The 18665-nt window shown below is 34.7% G+C and overlaps 1 protein-coding gene and 1 long non-coding RNA gene across 6 annotated transcripts in view; one reads left to right on the top strand and one right to left on the bottom strand.

The window, feature by feature from the left end:
• Positions 1–882: 882 nt before the first annotated feature.
• On the top strand, positions 883–3958 carry LOC138310213 (uncharacterized). Its single transcript, XR_011206366.1, has 2 exons — positions 883–936; positions 1195–3958. It is a non-coding gene; the product is annotated as an uncharacterized lncRNA (long non-coding RNA).
• An 8805-nt stretch (positions 3959–12763) lies between these two features.
• The window catches only part of LOC138310340 (protein Wnt-10a-like), a 50768-nt gene continuing 44866 nt past the window's right edge, over positions 12764–18665 (bottom strand). For 4 of the 5 annotated variants that reach the window (XM_069251523.1, XM_069251521.1, XM_069251520.1 and 1 more), the window contains exons 5-6: positions 16342–16488; positions 12764–15205 (exon numbers count right to left, since the gene is read on the bottom strand). In XM_069251523.1, the coding sequence (XP_069107624.1) occupies positions 14891–15205; positions 16342–16488 (462 nt within the window). In that variant the 3' untranslated portion in view covers positions 12764–14890. The remainder of the gene's footprint in view (positions 15206–16341; positions 16489–18665) is intronic. The other variant, XM_069251524.1, reaches the window with a different exon arrangement.

Below are 18665 nucleotides of genomic sequence, written 5' to 3' on the forward strand. Positions count from 1 at the left end.
GGACAGGGGTCAGTTGTCTAGTGTAGTTATGGTACATACTTTCCTGCTGGACAGGGGTCAGTTGTCTAGTGTAGTTATGGTACATACTTCCTGCTGGACAGGGGTCAGTTGTCTAGTGTAGTTATGGTACATACTGCTGGACAGGGGTCAGTTGTCTAGTGTAGTTATGGTACATACTTTTCCTGCTGGACAGGGGTCAGTTGTCTAGTGTAGTTATGGTACATACTTTCCTGCTGGACATGGGTCAGTTGTCTAGTGTAGTTATGGTACATACTTTCCTGCTGGACAGGGGTCAGTTGTCTAGTGTAGTTATGGTACATACTTTCCTGCTGGACAGGGGTCAGTTGTCTAGTGTAGTTATGGTACATACTTTCCTGCTGGACAGGGGTCAGTTGTCTAGTGTAGTTATGGTACATACTTTCCTGCTGGACAGGGGTCAGTTGTTTAGTGTAGTTATGGTACATACTTTCCTGCTGGACAGAGGTCAGTTGTCTAGTGTAGTTATGGTACGTACTTTCCCATGGTACCATATTGTTAGTGACTTTCACAGCTTGAAAGGTTTATAATTATCCTTTCAAAGAAGAAAATTGAAGTTCAACAAATCAGAAATTTCACAATATAGCCACACATACAAGGTTAAATTGAATTTCATTATGTCTTAAAATTTTATGGATACAATTTTTTGTAAATCTCTCAGTATGTCACAAATTTGTTAAATTGTTATTCTAAAACAGAATATATCATGTTTCATACCTTATGCAAATCTATTACAAAAAGATTCAACAGGTGTTCATTGTGGATTTTATTGACCTTTTATTTGAATAGAAAGATTAGAGGTGATATATTAAATAAGTCTGGAAATTGATTTTCCTTTTTTGTTGCAGGTTATGGATTGGCATCAAGAAACTTTTAGTATTAATGGAAATGGCTAAACAGGTAAGAAAAATACACATTAGAAGATATTACTACAATCTTATTAAGCAATTTAATCAAATTGATTGATTTTGTATATAAGATGTAACAAACAAGATATACTTAACCCTTCAATACTTTCAATTTAAATATACGAATAATATATGATGTATCAATCTGTGTACAATGTAGTGTTAAAATGTCTAAATTATGTAAATGTGCAACTCCTAATTTACCTATATATATAAACTCTATTATAATATTTCATCATTCTGATTTCAGATTGAAGATTCCCATCGGATTATTAAGTTTTTATGTATACTAGAAGAAGAAGCAGAACTAGACATGTGAACATCACACAAGGATTATCTGAACACTGACATAGGAAAACTGTTTACAGACAGGAAGTACACAAACAAGGGGAACAACTCTACACAGATAGGGGGAAACAACACTATACAGAAAGAGGAAACAACTCAACATAAACAGTGGGAACAACTGCACGTACGGAAAGGGGGGAACAACTCTACACCTACAGGGGGAGCAAATCTACACAGACAGGGGAAACAACTCTACATAAACAGGGAAACAACTCTTCTCAGACAGGGGGAACAACTCCACAATGCTGGGAAACAATTCTTATGTGTTGATCACATTATTACGTAACTGTTGATTTTCATTGAATATTCCATTACACATATAATATGTAATTATATAATTTGAGTTTCCATATTAAAAATGATACTCAACATTTTGTTAATGTTAGTAGATAGATTGTCTGTTACACCCGACAGTATACGGGTGAAAATTTGTAAGTTTTTAGGTCTTTATGTATTGTGCTTAAGGAATGTAGAAGTTATTTGATAGAATATTAGATGATGATAAGATAATCCTTTATAGAGTGTAATGCTGGATGGTTTGGTGAAACAATCATGGCATACTCGATTTTAAACATTTTCTCATATACATTACATTTCATACTCAATTTACTATTGAATTGCATCAGTTTTCCCTTAAGACATTCCCTAGTGTAGTTTCAGAGGGATTCCCCTGTCGTAATTATTGAACATTTGCTGATGTAGTTTCTGAGAAAGTTATAACTATTAATTGTACATTCCCTTGTGTAGGTTCCTGGGTGAGTTATCCAGTCATATATAGCTATTGTACATCATGCCAGAGATTCAGTATCATTGTTTCCCATGAAAGATGGGCTAAGGGATGGCTAGGGATGGCTAGGGATGGTTAGGGATGGCTAGGGATGGTAAGGGATGGCTAGGGATGGTTAGGGATGGCTAGGGATGGTAAGGGATGGCTAGGGATGGTAAGGGACGGCTAGGGATGGTAAGGGATGGCTAGGGATGGCTAGGGATGGTAAGGGATGGCTAGGGGCTAGGGATGGTAAGGGATGGCTAGGGATGGTAAGGGATGGCTAGGGATGGTAAGGGATGGCTAGGGATGGTAAGGGATGGCTAGGGATGGTAAGGGATGGTAAAGGATGGCTAGGGATGGTAAGGGATGGCTAGGGATGGTAAGGGATGGAAGGGAATGTAGGAGTGTTGGAGTAATTAGGATTACACAGGGTCAAAGTGACTTGCCCTCTAAAATGAAGAGTAACAAAGATCTATTTATGAAGAGACTCCCAAAAGCTGATGTTTTCCATCTTTGATGAAAATATTTATAAATTCTTGAATATAGAGAACGTTGTTTAATGTAAGGTGATGTAGATAATTGTTTGCCTCTAGATTTATTAAATCTGAGAGGAGACTTATTATATAATAATAACTGTTAGAAGTGTGAGAGAGAAAGTATGTGTTCTTGCAGTATTGATTTTGTTCTTTATTTATAACTATACATTAAGTGCTGGGGTGAAGAGAGACAGAGTGAAAGCATAAGTGTGTGTCTGTGTATGTTAGACTTCAATGTTCTACATTCGTACAACCAACATTGTATTGACCAATCAAATTTAAGTACACCTGCACTAATAAATCTTAACTACAGTTACATATCTTGTGTAAGACTAGCGTTTAATAATACAGCAATGTATTCACCCATAGACCCTATTTTGTTGATTTCTATCAGACACATTAATTTGTCTACTGAGGTCAATGGTATTCATGCTCTTCTGGAAGCAGAAGTAGGCTTTTTCAGAACGATAGGATATTAAAAAAAAAATGTTTCAAAGTAGAAGAGATCTTTTGATGACTGCATGTCTTAAAATATTTTCTGAATTTACTGTTTTAACTGCTATAAAGCTTAAAGATGCTCCATCGCCGACAGAGCACATACAGTACTCATCATTTGAACAATAATTGATGGTTGATTATGTATATATATGTCTCATTTACGCAAACAAAATAATTTATTTTGCTTTTGATGCATGGGCAATTAGTACTTTATTCCATATAGAATATATACTCCCATAACATGAGAGTCGACTGGTCAGCCGTTTTTTTATTGGACGTTATTTTGCTGACTGTTACACTGTAGACACGACGTAATGTTCCAAAAGCGTCTCGTCGTACTATACCTCTAACATTGTTGGAGTAATAGAATGTTTTGCCACTGAATTTTTTCGGGATGCAATTAATTATATTTAATATTTTCATCTTTAAGTAAAATTAGGAGCTAAAACTTTTCAATGGTGGAAATGTTGTAGGAGTAAGTTACGTTTGTAAACGAAGAAAAATATGAATTCGTCTGCACCTGGTTTTTATTGAGAAAAAATACTATTGGTCAGCGGTGCACGTAGAGCATCTTTAAATCCATAACACTGATACCACTTAAACCATGTCCCTGTAACGGGTTATACTTATCTAGTGGAACATTGCTGGTATAACATCAATATCATCAAAGTGAGGAAAGTGCTGTAGTATTTCTTTGTGAAATGAGAGGACCATTGCTAAATAATTGTATTTTCAGTTTACCAGTTTCACTTTTAAGAACAGTTAGACTGTTTTATATCTTGTAACAAGAGTTGTGTGCCCTTGTTCTCTGATGTTTCTATGTGAGGGAGCAAGATAGTGAAAATAAACAAGTCCAACATGTACCATGGTTTTGGTTTTTTGTTTGTTAAGAGTTGTTGTAGAATTAATTGGCATATTATGAGCGTTTTTCAAACGTTCAGTTTTTTAATTGGCGACAGTAACTGCAGATACATATTAAATCTCACGCTAACTCGGATGGCTATGGAAATATTATCCTCATATATAAAAGTCAAGCTGATGTAAAACGTGAAATATGTCAAATTTAATGACACTCAAAGCTAAATTTGTTTAATGTATCAGTTTATCAGGTTCCAAGTATTCTTGTATGGTTTGGAACTTCACTGAGAAAAGGAACACATTAATTCATCCAGAACAGAATATCGAACAACAGTTGCAATCGGTAACAAATTGACTATAAATCAATCAAAAGATATATTGGTACATAACATGGAGGCGTCTATAAAACTGCTAGACATACCGTACTTAGGCAAAAAAAGTCTGTTTAGGGTTACATTGGCCAAAAAAAAAAAAAAAAAAAAAATAAGGTCGGGTCGGGATTTTTTTTTTTTTAGTGCCTTTCACTATGAGATCGAAATATCCCGACTTTTCATATTTTTTTCGTAGGAAAGGGGGGAAAACATTATGGTCGGTCGGGTAACCCTCAACAGACATTTTTTTTTTTTGCCTTATCAACTTAAAAATGGAATTATAAAAAAAGACATAAAACAATCAAGAATTGAAATCAGGGGACTGTGTAATCAACAGCTTGAGACTAGGTTGATCAATCTAACACCGGATATACTGTCCAAATCAAGACTTTCTTACACGCCTCTTTCATAACCTCTGTGGAGTTGTTTCGTAGTTCCTAGCTAGTTCATTATTTCATCACTTACTCGATTTCCTGACTACGAATTCGATTCCCATTACTTATTAACATATTAAATGGTTCAATATTTAACCGTATAATTCCAAACTAAATCATCACTTCTTATACAATTCCCTGATTACGTATTACACTCCCTGACTAAGTATTGTAAATTACTTGTATATTTTTTTCGGGGGATTTATTTTCGCAATTATTCGGGTGGGAAGTCGATCGTTTGCAAATTCAAATCTCCCGCAAATATTTGTTTAAAATGACAGACTAGAGTTGGGATTCTAATACATAATCATGGAATTGACCTAAGTAATGTTCACCTAGTGGGTAATTTAAAGGTATAATAGAGAAATGTGATCGATATCTTGAGGATGGAACAAATTTCATTCAGTGCATAATACCAATGTTTGGAATAAACAACTGCATTCCGTGAACCAAACTGTCCACAATGTGAATAGAATATTAAGTAGCAGGGTTATAACTTCATATGGATATGCTCAGTTTTCAAATCAAATCTCCCTTCAACGAACAACCAAACCGATCTGTAATCTAAGAATTGAAACGACACTGGACTCGATTACAGAATATAAACAGGAAATGTGTCGATGGAAGTCAATAGACTTAGATATCGATATAGTCTGGTGGAATCGCCCAAATTTGTAAAGAAAACAATTATCGGAAGAAGTACGAGCTGAAGTAAGGGAAATCGAGACTAAAAATCAGGAATGTTGAACTTAATTGCATTAACCTTTCCACGAATCAACAAAGCCATCAGCGAAAGTAAGAGAGAGAGGAGGACACAACATCAATTAAAGAACTGTGCGTCTCAGTTTGTGTCAATGATATCGAATTAAAAAAGGGGACAAGACAGACAACACAATTTACACATCCCCTAACAGTGACAATAGGGTGTAAGCATAAAAGGAAATCCTAGACAACTTCAGGAAAGTTAAACAAAAAGCCCCAGAACTGTCATAGAAGTCCATTATCGTGCAAGATCTTCAACGTGAACAGAAAAAAAAGAAAACTACGAACACAGAATCTGCACCAACACGAGTCAACAATACTACATTCATCCGATAGTCGAAGCGAAATTCATCAACCGATTGTGATGATTTCAATAATATTAACATGATGGACGGTGAAAATCAAACTGAACTCCACGGATTCATACATGTATTAACATTTTCAATATATACCTGATATACATGATATTTATTTTACGTAAGTCGTAAGTACGTACATGTACTATGGGCCACCTTGACATGCTCACCACTGGTATGTCCTACCTACATGTAGTGGAGCACTAACGATATTAAGAGGTTTTCATATGTTGATATAAAGGATATGGATATTCTACCCGAGTGTCACAAAACGTTGTAAAACCCGAGGCTTGCCGAGGGTTTATAACATTTTGTGATCCCGAGGGTAGAATCAATGGGGACAACCTACGTCACCGGAAGTGATATCGGACACACAAAAACAATGAAAAAACGCCCGCTTCAAGATGAAAATCGGCTGAAATTCCAGTGACATAAAAGCAATGCATCTTCTAAATCTATCGTGCGTCAAAGACAGTGTATTGTTAGAGACTCTGGGAAATTATTAGATATCGTCAAACTAGCTCAGATTATGCAAACACCTCGACACAATATTTTTTAATAGCAGGAATATCGGTCACATTTTATTCACTAAAACGTTATAAATTGCAAATAAATAAATTTTGCTGCCACAAAACTGTCCCGTTTACTAATATCCAATATATGACTGTTGGAAGAAAATATTTCATTTATTATATCTGCTAGTGGAGAATCATATACGGTGCTTAATTAGAAGTTATGAAAGTGATATCGGTCACACTTAGAACTTTAGGGATGACGGTCACATCCAAAGTTACGGAAACTGTTAAAAGACGCCAAAATACTTTTATTGAATTTATCTGATCTTGAAAGACGACTTTTGAACCCCCTATCAGCAAATGGTTAACGAGCTATTGAAATCGCTTTTCGTCTATTGCTCATCATCCGTCTGTCTTTTTTTTTCACAGTGTGGCTATCGGTCACATTTTATTCACCAAAAATATGTCAAGTGTAATTTTTTTTTTAACTTTACTGTTATTTACTGGTATAAAATACCTTATATTTCAAATAGTAGCTATGGTTCATTTTATCCGCTACAAAAGTGACATACATGTATAACCTAGTTGGCGTTTTGTTGTTTTTAAAAAAGGATGTCGTTCACAGGGTAACGGCACATCCAAAGATTTTGAAATACTTTGTCGCTTCGTAAAGATTGCTGAAATATTGCAGCGTTGTTTTACCTAACTAATCATTCAGGTAAAGAGGAAATACTACCGAGATACATGATACATTATTAACTATTATCGTAACTATTTTTTTGCTGAATACTTTGGTATTCGTACACTGTATATTGTTTAGTTTTTGTCTATACATGTATTTGTACACACCCTTTGTTCTTGCATTGTCTTTTCGTATAATTTAAAAACTTCGCAGTGACAATATACAAGAAACTACATAAAACTTGTAAAGATGTAAAGATGTAAAGGCATCCGATGTAAACAAAAGGAAAAGCACACTGATCTATAAGCTACAGAAATACGTGAATACATGATAGACAGGATCACTGAGGGTTTTTAGCTGATAGCGTTAGTACAGTTCTACATGTCAGTTCACTAATAATTTCTCCACAGATTTAACACACAGGTACTTAGAATATATCTTAACAACAATAGCACAAATGATCATAAGCAAACAAATTATAAAAGCAAATCAGTTGATAACAGGAGGACCAAGAGATATCGTGACGTTTACCATTGGATTTACAAATCGGTCAATTTAACGTTTTTTAAATGTTGGTCCAATATCTTTAGCGCTTCATGTTGAATTAACAGATGTCCAGTTGGCATTCATACTCCCCTAATTGTCAACTGAATACAATTTAATGAATATATTTTCATTTGATAACACTTGTATGATAACATCCCAGGATATTTGTATCTATAAAGAAAAAAAATCAATATCGTCAAGGACGAAAAAGCCATTTTCTGTGATCGATGGCACAAAAATTATGACATCACATAAAAATAAGCTAATAGGAAACCATGCACCCCTAAATGTCAAATGCGCCTGGTAGGTATACATATTAGGGTTGCTGTGAAAAAGTAAATATATGTATATGAATGCTATAAAGCACCGTGGTAGTCAAATAATTTGAAGATAGCCAAATATTCATTATTTTGTAATCTTATCTGTCTCAAAAATGAGCATTAATAAATACAATCCTATGTTAAAAATGATTATCAAAATATCTATATCGAACAAAAATATTTGATAATTGTATGTCTACATGGTAACGAAAGTTGTCGATTACCGCGTTTTCCCATTGGTGCATTATGCACAACAAGAGTAAAGAGAGAGATACATGTAATACTTATAAAATTCCAGAAAGTTTCATTAAGTATTAAGCTCACATGTTGAATTTGGACCATAGCAACAAGTCCATCTATTAGAATCAAGAAAGATGACTTTCTAAACATGAAATTTAAAAACGATCCTTAATACTCTTTGGTAAATACATGTAGCGGTATCGAAATAAATCGATTTCAGTACTTTCAGAGAAATAACAGAAATTAAAGACGGACGGATGACGAGCAATGGGAGAAGGCTATTTTCATAGCTCGCTAACCAATTGCTGATGGTGGGTTAAAAAGATCAATTCAATAAAAGTATTTTGACGGGGTAACGGGGTATCCATTGGAGTTGCATGAATGCGTAAATAACGACTACATGTACAATGCTGTAATATTCAGTTTTTGGTAACTTTGGATGTGACCGTTACCCCTATAGTTCTAAGTGTGACCGATATCACTTCCATAATTTCTAATTAAGCACCGTCTATGTTTCTCCACTAGCAGATATAATGAAGGAAATATTTTCTTTCGACAGTCATATATTACATATTAGTAAACGGGACGGTTTTGTGACAGCAACATTTATTTATTTACAACTTTTAACAGTTTATTGAACAAAATGTGACCGATATCTCTGCTGTCGAAAAATATTGTGTCGAGGTGTTTGCATTATCTGAGCTAGTTTGACGATATTTAATAGCTTCATAGAATCTCTAACAATACACTGTCTTTGACGCGCGATAGGTTTAGAAGATGCATTGCTGTTATGTCATAATTTCAGCCGATTTTCATCTTGAAGCGGGCGTTTTTTCATTGTTTTTGTGTGTCCGATATCACTTCCTATGACGTAGGTTGTCCCCATTGAGAATATACCTATCCGTCATTTCCACTGATGAAAGAGTATTTTTCTCGCATAATTCGACGTTATAGTGCAATTATACTACTAAGATTATCCACCAGTTTAAATAAATTCGAAAAAAAACTGCGACTGCAAGTCAATTCTTCATCCATTAAAATTGCGTAATATTTTCCACGTAAATCCCGTTGTTCGTATCTTTTAAAGTAAACCAAGCCTAGTTTCTGCAAAAAGTTAAAATTGTATCGAGAAAAAAGTAATTTTGTTGACGCTGTGACGTCACGATGCTTTATTGCTTGGGTAGCCATGTAATACCGCCTCAGGCGTCATTCATAATTGAGTGCATTGCCAGAGACTAGCCAGTATTACACTTGTAGGTATGACAATGGCAATGACAATGATTTTATTCTCGTAAACATACAAACAGTATGAGAGAAATTAAGTTACTTCATTCTTCAGACGTATCTTCATATTATTACGGAATCGTTTACTCCTATCTTGACATTGGATTGCTTCAATCTGGGAACTGGGAAATGTCACAGGTACACCTACGTTGTGAGTGTCGGGGATTTCAACATCAAATACATTAACTGGAAAGATGAAACTGCTCAAACGAGTGAAAACTAATCAGTCGTCAGATTGATGGTAATTACAAGACAATACATTATATTCACTCCTATTCTCGACTTAACATCTTATCAATAAAGCTAACATGATATGCAACCTGATAATCAACGCACCACTTTGCAACAGGGATAATGCCAATATCAATTTTGACTTATTTAACTTAAGATTTATTTAGTGTTAATCTAGATTTGGAAGGCAATTGTTTTAAGTGTTCTGTATTTTTGTTTACACTTAGCGTTTTTATGTTAAGTGTTGGTTTTATTTTAAAGGAAAATTAATTCAATGTTGATTTTGACTATTTCACTTAGGTACACACTACATCTGGTTTTACTCTTAAGATTATTACTATTTCTGTAGAATTGATATTTTTTGTTCTCCAATTTTTGCTTTGCTTCTAACTAATAGAATCTTTCATTCAGAGGATAAAGATTCTTAAGTTGTCAAACATGAGGCTGTGCCGAGTGTTTGATAGCGGATATTATCCAGAAGGTTAAAGTGAACAGTTGGGCAAGGATGGCTAAAGTCGGTAAAAATGGTGTGAATGTATCCAGTATAATTTTTTATGAAATAGAAAAATAAAATCTCTCGCCAAAATCTGTCTGCGTACGAAAAAATTAATTTAAAGTATAGGAATCCTAAAACGTCCTCCCGGCTGACTATGTCCGTGGTTACATTTACACGCAGCCTCGCTTTCAGTGCTTTCAACTTTCCTTTACTTTAATGGACAGAACTGGGAAACGTAAGCAGAACTTGGCCGTCGTATTAATACGTGAGAACTTTTGGAAGGCCAATGAACGCATTTAGACTAGTTTTCTTTGCCCGAATATTCACTTTAAGATATTCTGTCTCAACCAAAAAGAGGGGGAATGATTCTTATTCTTTTACCCTACTTGAGTACGTGCAAAGATCCCCTGTAGCTTGTCATTACCATCGGATGAGATGTCCCTGTCCTGGTTAAAGATGCTCCACCGCGACAGAGCATAAATGATATTCATTGTTTGAACAGTAATTAGTGTTAAATCGTGTATATATATGTCTAATTAACACAAAAAATATATAAAATAATCTATTTTGCCTTTGGTGCATGCACAATCAGTACTTCATTCCATATAGGATATAGTGGCACAGAATTTTTTTGGGATGCAATTAATTATTTTTGATATTTTTAACTTGAAATAAAATTAGAAGCTCAAACTTTTCAATGGTGGTTATGGTGTAAAGTAAGTAACTTTGTAACTGAAGAAAAATACGAAATCGTCTGCTCCTGATTTTGATAGTGAAAACATACCATTTGTCAGCGGTGGATCATCTAAGACTCTTTCATATATGAATATTAAACCCGAGGATTTTTCAACTTTTTGTAATCCCCAGGGTAGATTATCCGAATCCTTCATATCCACGTATGAAAGAGTATTTTCTTTCATACCTCGACGTTTTATAGCAATTTACTACTATTATTTTCCGCCGTTTTGAAAAAATAAATAAAAAAAAAAAAAACAACAACTCGCGACTGCAAGGTAATTCTCCATACATGAAAATTTCATGATATTTTCAACACAAATCCATTTATTTGTATATTTTAAAGTAAATCCAGTCTAGTTTCGGAAAAAGTATCAGACTTATACCTAAAAATAGTAATATTGCTGATGCAGTGACGTCACGAGGCTTTATTGCATGGGTAGCAATACAATGCAGCCTTAGGTGACATGAGTGTGTTGTCCTAGACCAGCCAGTATTACACGTGTAGGTATGAGACAAAATATGGTATCTGCACATCTCCCTGAAGACATTGAAAACCAATTCTTTAAATATATCACTCCATGTCCTCATTCTAAAAAGTCTTTTTGTTTCCAATTCCTACCATAGATTATAATAATGTACAACAGTAACTTTATATGTTTTAGATGAACTTTTTTGTGTGATGAGTGACTGACACGCACGTGGCAAGATATTAAGACATTTAAACCTCTTTTTGATAAGTATTTGTGTGTTACCTAGACTTTATTTTGTGAAATATTTACACTTTATTTTGTTAAATGACTTTATTTTGTGAAATATTTTCACTGTTATTTTATTAAATTGAATAGACTTTATTTTGTGAAATATTTACACTGTTATTTTGTGAAATCTAATAGACTTTATTTTGGGTAGTATGTTATAATTGCTGAACTAATTTGATATCATTAAGAAAACATCACGATTCACGTGTAAAAATAAGTCTAAGTGCATTTAAAGGTATATATGTGCCGTAACTGGGTGAATTTTTTGACATGTCAATTTTTCTTCTGTAATATATGTAAAATAATATATAATGTTTAATGAATTAAGCTGTCAAAAATCATTCAATTGGACAGACAAACATGTATGACGCTTTATAAGCTTTAGTTAAAAAATTTATGCATTGTAAGTCTTGTTGTTGATGCCTTATGTAAGATTACATGGAAACATACCTACAGAAATCACTTTACGATTACTAATAATAATGTAAAAATGTGAAATGAAATTATAGATCACAATTTGGCTTCATGGTTTGACCGTCTGCACTAATTTCACCGCACTGTAGATGTTAACATAAACATTTTTAGCAGTACTGACAGCAATCATTTTCAGCTCTTATTTTCACTTGTAGAACTAAAAACTATGCATTTAAAATTATTGTAATTCTCAAAATGTTGGTAACATTTGGTAGTGAATAACATATTAAAAGCTCTTCGTGATTCAAGTGTATGAAAATAACGACACATGTTAACTTTAAATATTTACCTTAGTATCTGTCCAATAGATGAAATAAAATAAATATAAAGACTATAATAGAAAAGACAGTATTTAATCATTCAAACATGTCAAAAATACATTTTTTTTACATTTTATTATACATCCTATGAAAACAAAATTCATGTGCACAAATAAGGTGCAAAAACTGTGAAACATTTCTGATGAAGGCAGAGCAATTAAGTTTATTATAAATTCAGAGAATTCAAATAAACCCATAAATCGATAATAGGTCTATTTTCTTCTGTAGTTTTCTGTTACACTAACTACCACATTGAATTATCATGTCTGTATCTAAAAAAAAATAGATATTTTGGCAATTCTCGCTCTTTGCTTTTAAAGATGCTCCACCACCGACGAATGGTGTTGGTTTTTTTTTTCTATAAAAACAAGAGTAGGCGAATTAGTGTTTGTCTTCAGTAAGTTACTTTACACCATTACCACCATTTGAAGGTTTTAACTTTTTATTTTAATTCAAGATAAAAATATTATTTATTATTTTTTTTTTTTGTATTAATTAGACACACACATATATATACATAATTAACCACTAATCATTGTTCAAATGATGAGTATTGTATATGGCACATATGCTTTGTCGGCGGTGGAGCATCTGCAGTACAAAATATAATCTTCCTTCTTATCAGAGTTGTCTTTCTTCCTTCCTTAGGTATAACGGAGTCCTGAATTCTGTACAGCAAACATATTTTGATATGCTTTTGTAAAGATGTATTGAAAAACAATGTTAGTCTAGAAAGAAAAAAAAACTTTAATAAAAACGATAGTGCCTGGAAGGGTTGAAATCTCGTGACTCACCATGCTCATTTTGCTTGTAAGGTGAATGTATTTAAAAAAAGAACCCGATGACTCTAAAAATACGATATTTCATTTACATTTTTACAAATTCATATTAATTTGTTTCACATCGGTAGTCTAATTGATTTAGAGTTTTAGGAAGACACACAAACAAGTACAAACTAAACTGTGACTGGACACAGTACAATATCATTTACATGTTCTACAACATATCCGGAATTTACAAATAAAAATACAATATATCTATAACAAATTTTTCGAGAGTTTCGAAGATATATAATTAAATAAGGTAGAAAATGTACAATCTTGTGATTCAATATTAACATAATTTCATCGTTTTCAGAGATAAATATCAACTTCCGGTTTATGACAGTCCTGGAATGATCAGCACCAACATGTGCTGTAGACATCTTTATAAAGTACACATCTAATGGACGAGTGTCATGGAAGCGACAGCTGAATCTGGTAAACGAAATGTAATCTGTTGACCTCTTTCATTCCTGCCTAAGTTATCGTTCATAAATGTCATTGGCACAACTAGATAAGTCCTTGAACTTTATTTGTCCCACTGACATTCAACACCTTGACGTATATATATGCAGGTGAATGTATTTTACATAACTAAATAAAGTCATTGTTACCTTTATTTGCTGATCATTGTTAGTTTATTTTGGTTGGTCACTATTGCAAATAATAGTCTTAAATAATGTAGGTCAGTGAAATCGATAATGACGATTTCTGTGACGTCATTCTATGCTCCGACAATCTACATCACTGTGTATTCGTGCCACTCAACGTCACTGATGAAGTTGTCCAGTTCTCTACGACGAAGTCAGCATAGTTTTCTAATCCAACTTTCAATGTTTTTGGTCCAGCAGCAAGATTTACTCGTGGTCTCGCTGATAAGGTAATGTTGTATCCATTGTTATCAGACTAAGGACCAAAATCGTAATTAATAAAGCACACGTGACCAGTTGTGTGGTACGTCAATGATCATTACTATACGTCATCATTTATGTGGTACGTCAACACACATTACCATACGTCATCATTTATGTGGTACGTCAACACACATTGCCATACGTCATCATTACGTCAACACACATTACCATACGTCATCATTTATGTGGTACGTCAACACACATTACCATACGTCATCATTTATGTGGTACGTCAACACACATTACCATACGTCATCATTTATGTGGTACGTCAACACACATTACCATATGCCAGCAGTTACACGTTAATGGTACATCGATCACCGAAGTTGGTAGTTCGCTGAATCATCTATAATCATTATACATCTAACACCCTGATGATCATGGACATGTCATCATTTGTGTGGTACGTCATCATTTGTGTGGTACGTCATCATTTGTGTGGTACGTCATCATTTGTGTTGTTCGTCAACCTTTCTGGGATACGTACATCTCTGACGTTGTTGATTCTGCGGTATATATTCTTGACTTCTGACATCTACCACAATCATGAACACGTCATCAGCTCAAAAACCTCATACGTCATCAATTATGGCGTACAACGTAGCGATAAATGAAGACATTCCACATTTGTAATAAAGAATCTCGTTAAGGTAAACACACGTCAGTCGTACATCATTTACACACCGTCACCCATTCATTATACGAACATGTTTTACACACGACGTAACAACACCAGTGGAATTTACAGTCACAGCGTTCTGTACGTTTAACCCTGAGGGTATTGTAGCCACGCCCACAACACAACGTCTGACAATTGTTCACACCGGAACTGGTTTTATTACAAAGTCGACCGGAAGTTCCTATTGAGTCGACCCGCGGGTTTACGTCACAGTAATTTGGAGACCTCTCGTAGAATATCAGATCTGATTTCCTAGTATTCCTGCGTATGCGTCGGTATCTCGCAGCGGCAGCATTCAGAATATTTACCTGAAAAATAGGATATATATTTGGAAAATATTACTTGAGTTTGATCATAGTTAAAAATAAGTATCATTCAAAAGCAATTCAAAACAAATACAACATTTCTTTTATTTCCAAATTTAAAAATAAAACAGAAAGAATTACCAAAGGAGTGTCTTTTTATACATTTTCTAATAGTTTGTCATATTGTTTTCCAAACAAGCATAGAAAATAAAACGCTGAACCTTACGTATCTTACAAAATTTATCCTGGGGTAAATTTTCAATCAGTTACGTAAAGTTTCCTAACGCCTTATGATAACAGGGAGATTACATAACTCCAAAATTTCTCCTTCTTTCAAGAATGAGTAGGTGTACTGTCCCAAGCGAAAAGAAATGGGAGGACAAATCGTACTCCCACAGCCTACAAGACAGACTACTAACGCCATAACCCTCAAGGAACGTAGAATACATGCAGACACCCAATGACACTATACCAAAGGACATGGGGAAAGACACAGAAACTCATAACGATACAACCTTCAAGGTAGGTAGAAGACATACAGACTCCTAATGGTCTATCTCCAAGGGAAAGGAGAAAAAAAACCTAAGGATGTTAGAAGACAAGCAGAATTATAAGGTACAATCTCCATAGCAAATGATAAAAAACACAAAGACTTCTAACGTCACAACCCTCGAGATAGGTAGAAGAAGACATGCATAATCCTAAAGTACCATCTCCAATGGAAATATGAAAAGTCACAGAGGATATCAAACCACCAAACCACCAAGTAGCTAAGAAAAAAGACATACAGACTTCTAATGGACTATCTGCAAGGGAGATGCTAGAAAAGACACAGAGAATCCTAAAGATACAACCCCAAGGATGTTAGGAGACATACAGACTAATAAGGGATAGTCTCCAATGGATTTAAGAGAAGGAACGTTACTCCTGTCATCCCACCCCTAAAGAATTGAGAAGATAGAATAATAATATCGTTTTCCAATGGTTTTGTTCTAAAGGACATGGGACACGATACATCCCCCATGTAGCTAAAAGTCCTAAGGGACTATCTCCAATGGATAAAATAGAAGACATTTAACTTCTATCGTCCCGACCCTCCCTTAAGAAATGAGAAGATAGAATAATATCATCTTCTTTACCTTTACCTTTCTCGCAGCGTCATACTTCTTCTTCAGACGGACTCCCACTTCCCTGAAGTCAGGCGTGGATTTCCAGCAGGTCTGAATCTCACAGCTTCCCGACATACCGTGACATTTGCACTTCCGGCGGACGTTCCTTATGACAGACTGAAATGGTGAAGACAGAGATAAATTTGTAAGTATACATATATTTATATACTCAATCTAACGATGTGAGTCTACATTAATATCTTATTCTGAATGCTGGGTTATCTACTCCCAAAATTAATAAGGATATAAATATGATCGATAAGTTCATGGCCTCAAGTTCACCATCTTAACTAGGCTTAAACATGATCGCGATAGAAAAAAAAACCATGGTATTTCCAAAAATTACGTTTTTCCCTTTGCTTTGTTTCAAATCTCCTTCAATAAATACATGTATCAATTATGCACATAGGGAAACAACTCTATTAAAAAAAGGGGAAATGGAAATGTTATTCCGCGTCCGATGGTCATCTGATGAAAATTGGCAGAGGTATTTAACTTTGAAAATATATATTTTCCAGCCAAAATTTAAAAAGTTTAATGACCGTTGGATGGAAACCAGAAGAGGAAATACACATTGAAAAAAAAAGTTTTCGTGCGCATAAATGTTTTCACTCTTTTATTAGAGTTGTTGCTCTTTGCACACAGTTGAAATTTATTGAATATTTGAATGCGATGAGATAAAATTATCAAAGTGGCAGTATCTTCGATATTATTATTAAAATCATTTCAGGTTGGAAATTCCGTTTTTATTCGCGTCCTTGATTTCCTTGATATGGAAAAAAAACAGTATCCAACAAAACTTGTATGTTTGAAATTGAAGTAATCTTATGTTGGCATAACGTATGATAAAGTTTTAATTTTCTTATATAATTGTCTTGTACCCTTATTACAGACATTCCAAGTCGACGATGTGATATTTTGAATTTCACTGTGTTGGGAATAATCAGAGTAATTATCAAAGTTCGCGCCTACAATATAACCACAACTTGTGTAATATATACTGACTGCAATTGTAGCCTAAAACCTTGAGCAGATATAGTCTCTTTAATGGATGATATTACCAGGAGCAAAGTTTGGACAGGAGACCCCCATAAAAACCTAAATCAAAGACTCGTGAGATATGTAGACAGGGCGATAAAGTTACATTGCCTATCCCACGTCGGCAGTGCTGGGCGTTTGTACGGGACAGTTTATACAATGGTCTTTAGGGTTCCAAAACCATGTTTTGGTAAGTAAACTATAGCGGTAATTAAACATTAAAACGGCACATTATACTGAACTGACACCGAAAGGAGCACGCGGACGGTTGCGGATCTGTGTAAATATCGCAACGTGTACAGTCATGGTATTTGATGAACCTATGGAAAAATATCAAAGTCAAAATAATGGACCTTTATCAGTGTGTTGGGTTTAATACCCCGATAACCATACCGCTTCACGATGTAGTACTCCTCAGTATGATATACAAAATATGCTTTTAGCTGTCACTATTACAAAGAAAAATGAGCGACATCATTTCAACAACACGAATCATTTTATAAACAGTCCACAATATGTACTTTACGTTTTCAACTTTGGTGGTTTTGCAACCACGGCTCTGAATTGAGACCACGTCTCGCGTAATCATTTGAAATTTGAAATCTAGACGGTTATAAATGCTACGGGATGGCGGTAGGTTCTTAGGGGGGAACACTAGTATCTATCCATAACGTTTCGGCATCTCACATTTAGACCCACCATATCAAAAGAAAGAATTAAGAAGTTTTATGAAAGAAGAAAAGGGAATATTATAAAGCAGATAGATCGGAAGAACACTTTCATTCACAGCAAGAGCCGCAGTGTACGTGGTCGCCATGTTTGTTGTAATGTTCCAGCGCGTGACCGCACGGCGCGTGCTATCACCAGAGATACCGCGCGTGCCAGACAGGCAATTTATTGGCCGTATAATTAACTCAATTTTCTGCAACAGCCTGTTTCTCCAACCTCTTGAGTTTTCATTGATGAAGAGACGCAAAGAAACTTTAAACACATTCCATGTATACGTCTAACGACCGTTCTGGAAACGGCCCGACGTTATATCTGTGGGACTCGCACATACAGGCGATCAACAATATGGTACTTAGCTTATACACTCATTAAATGTAAATTGAGGTTTGATTTCAAACTTTACGATTTTACTGTTGTTGTATTTTTAGTCTGAAGCAATCTAAGTGTTTCTTACATCCCGCCAGGAACAGTTGGTTGGGAAGGTACCTCTTGAGATTCCGATGTTGTTTCCACTTAGATATTATTTA

Source organism: Argopecten irradians, chromosome 16 (assembly GCF_041381155.1).
Source record: "Argopecten irradians isolate NY chromosome 16, Ai_NY, whole genome shotgun sequence".
NCBI classification, from domain to species: domain Eukaryota; kingdom Metazoa; phylum Mollusca; class Bivalvia; order Pectinida; family Pectinidae; genus Argopecten; species Argopecten irradians.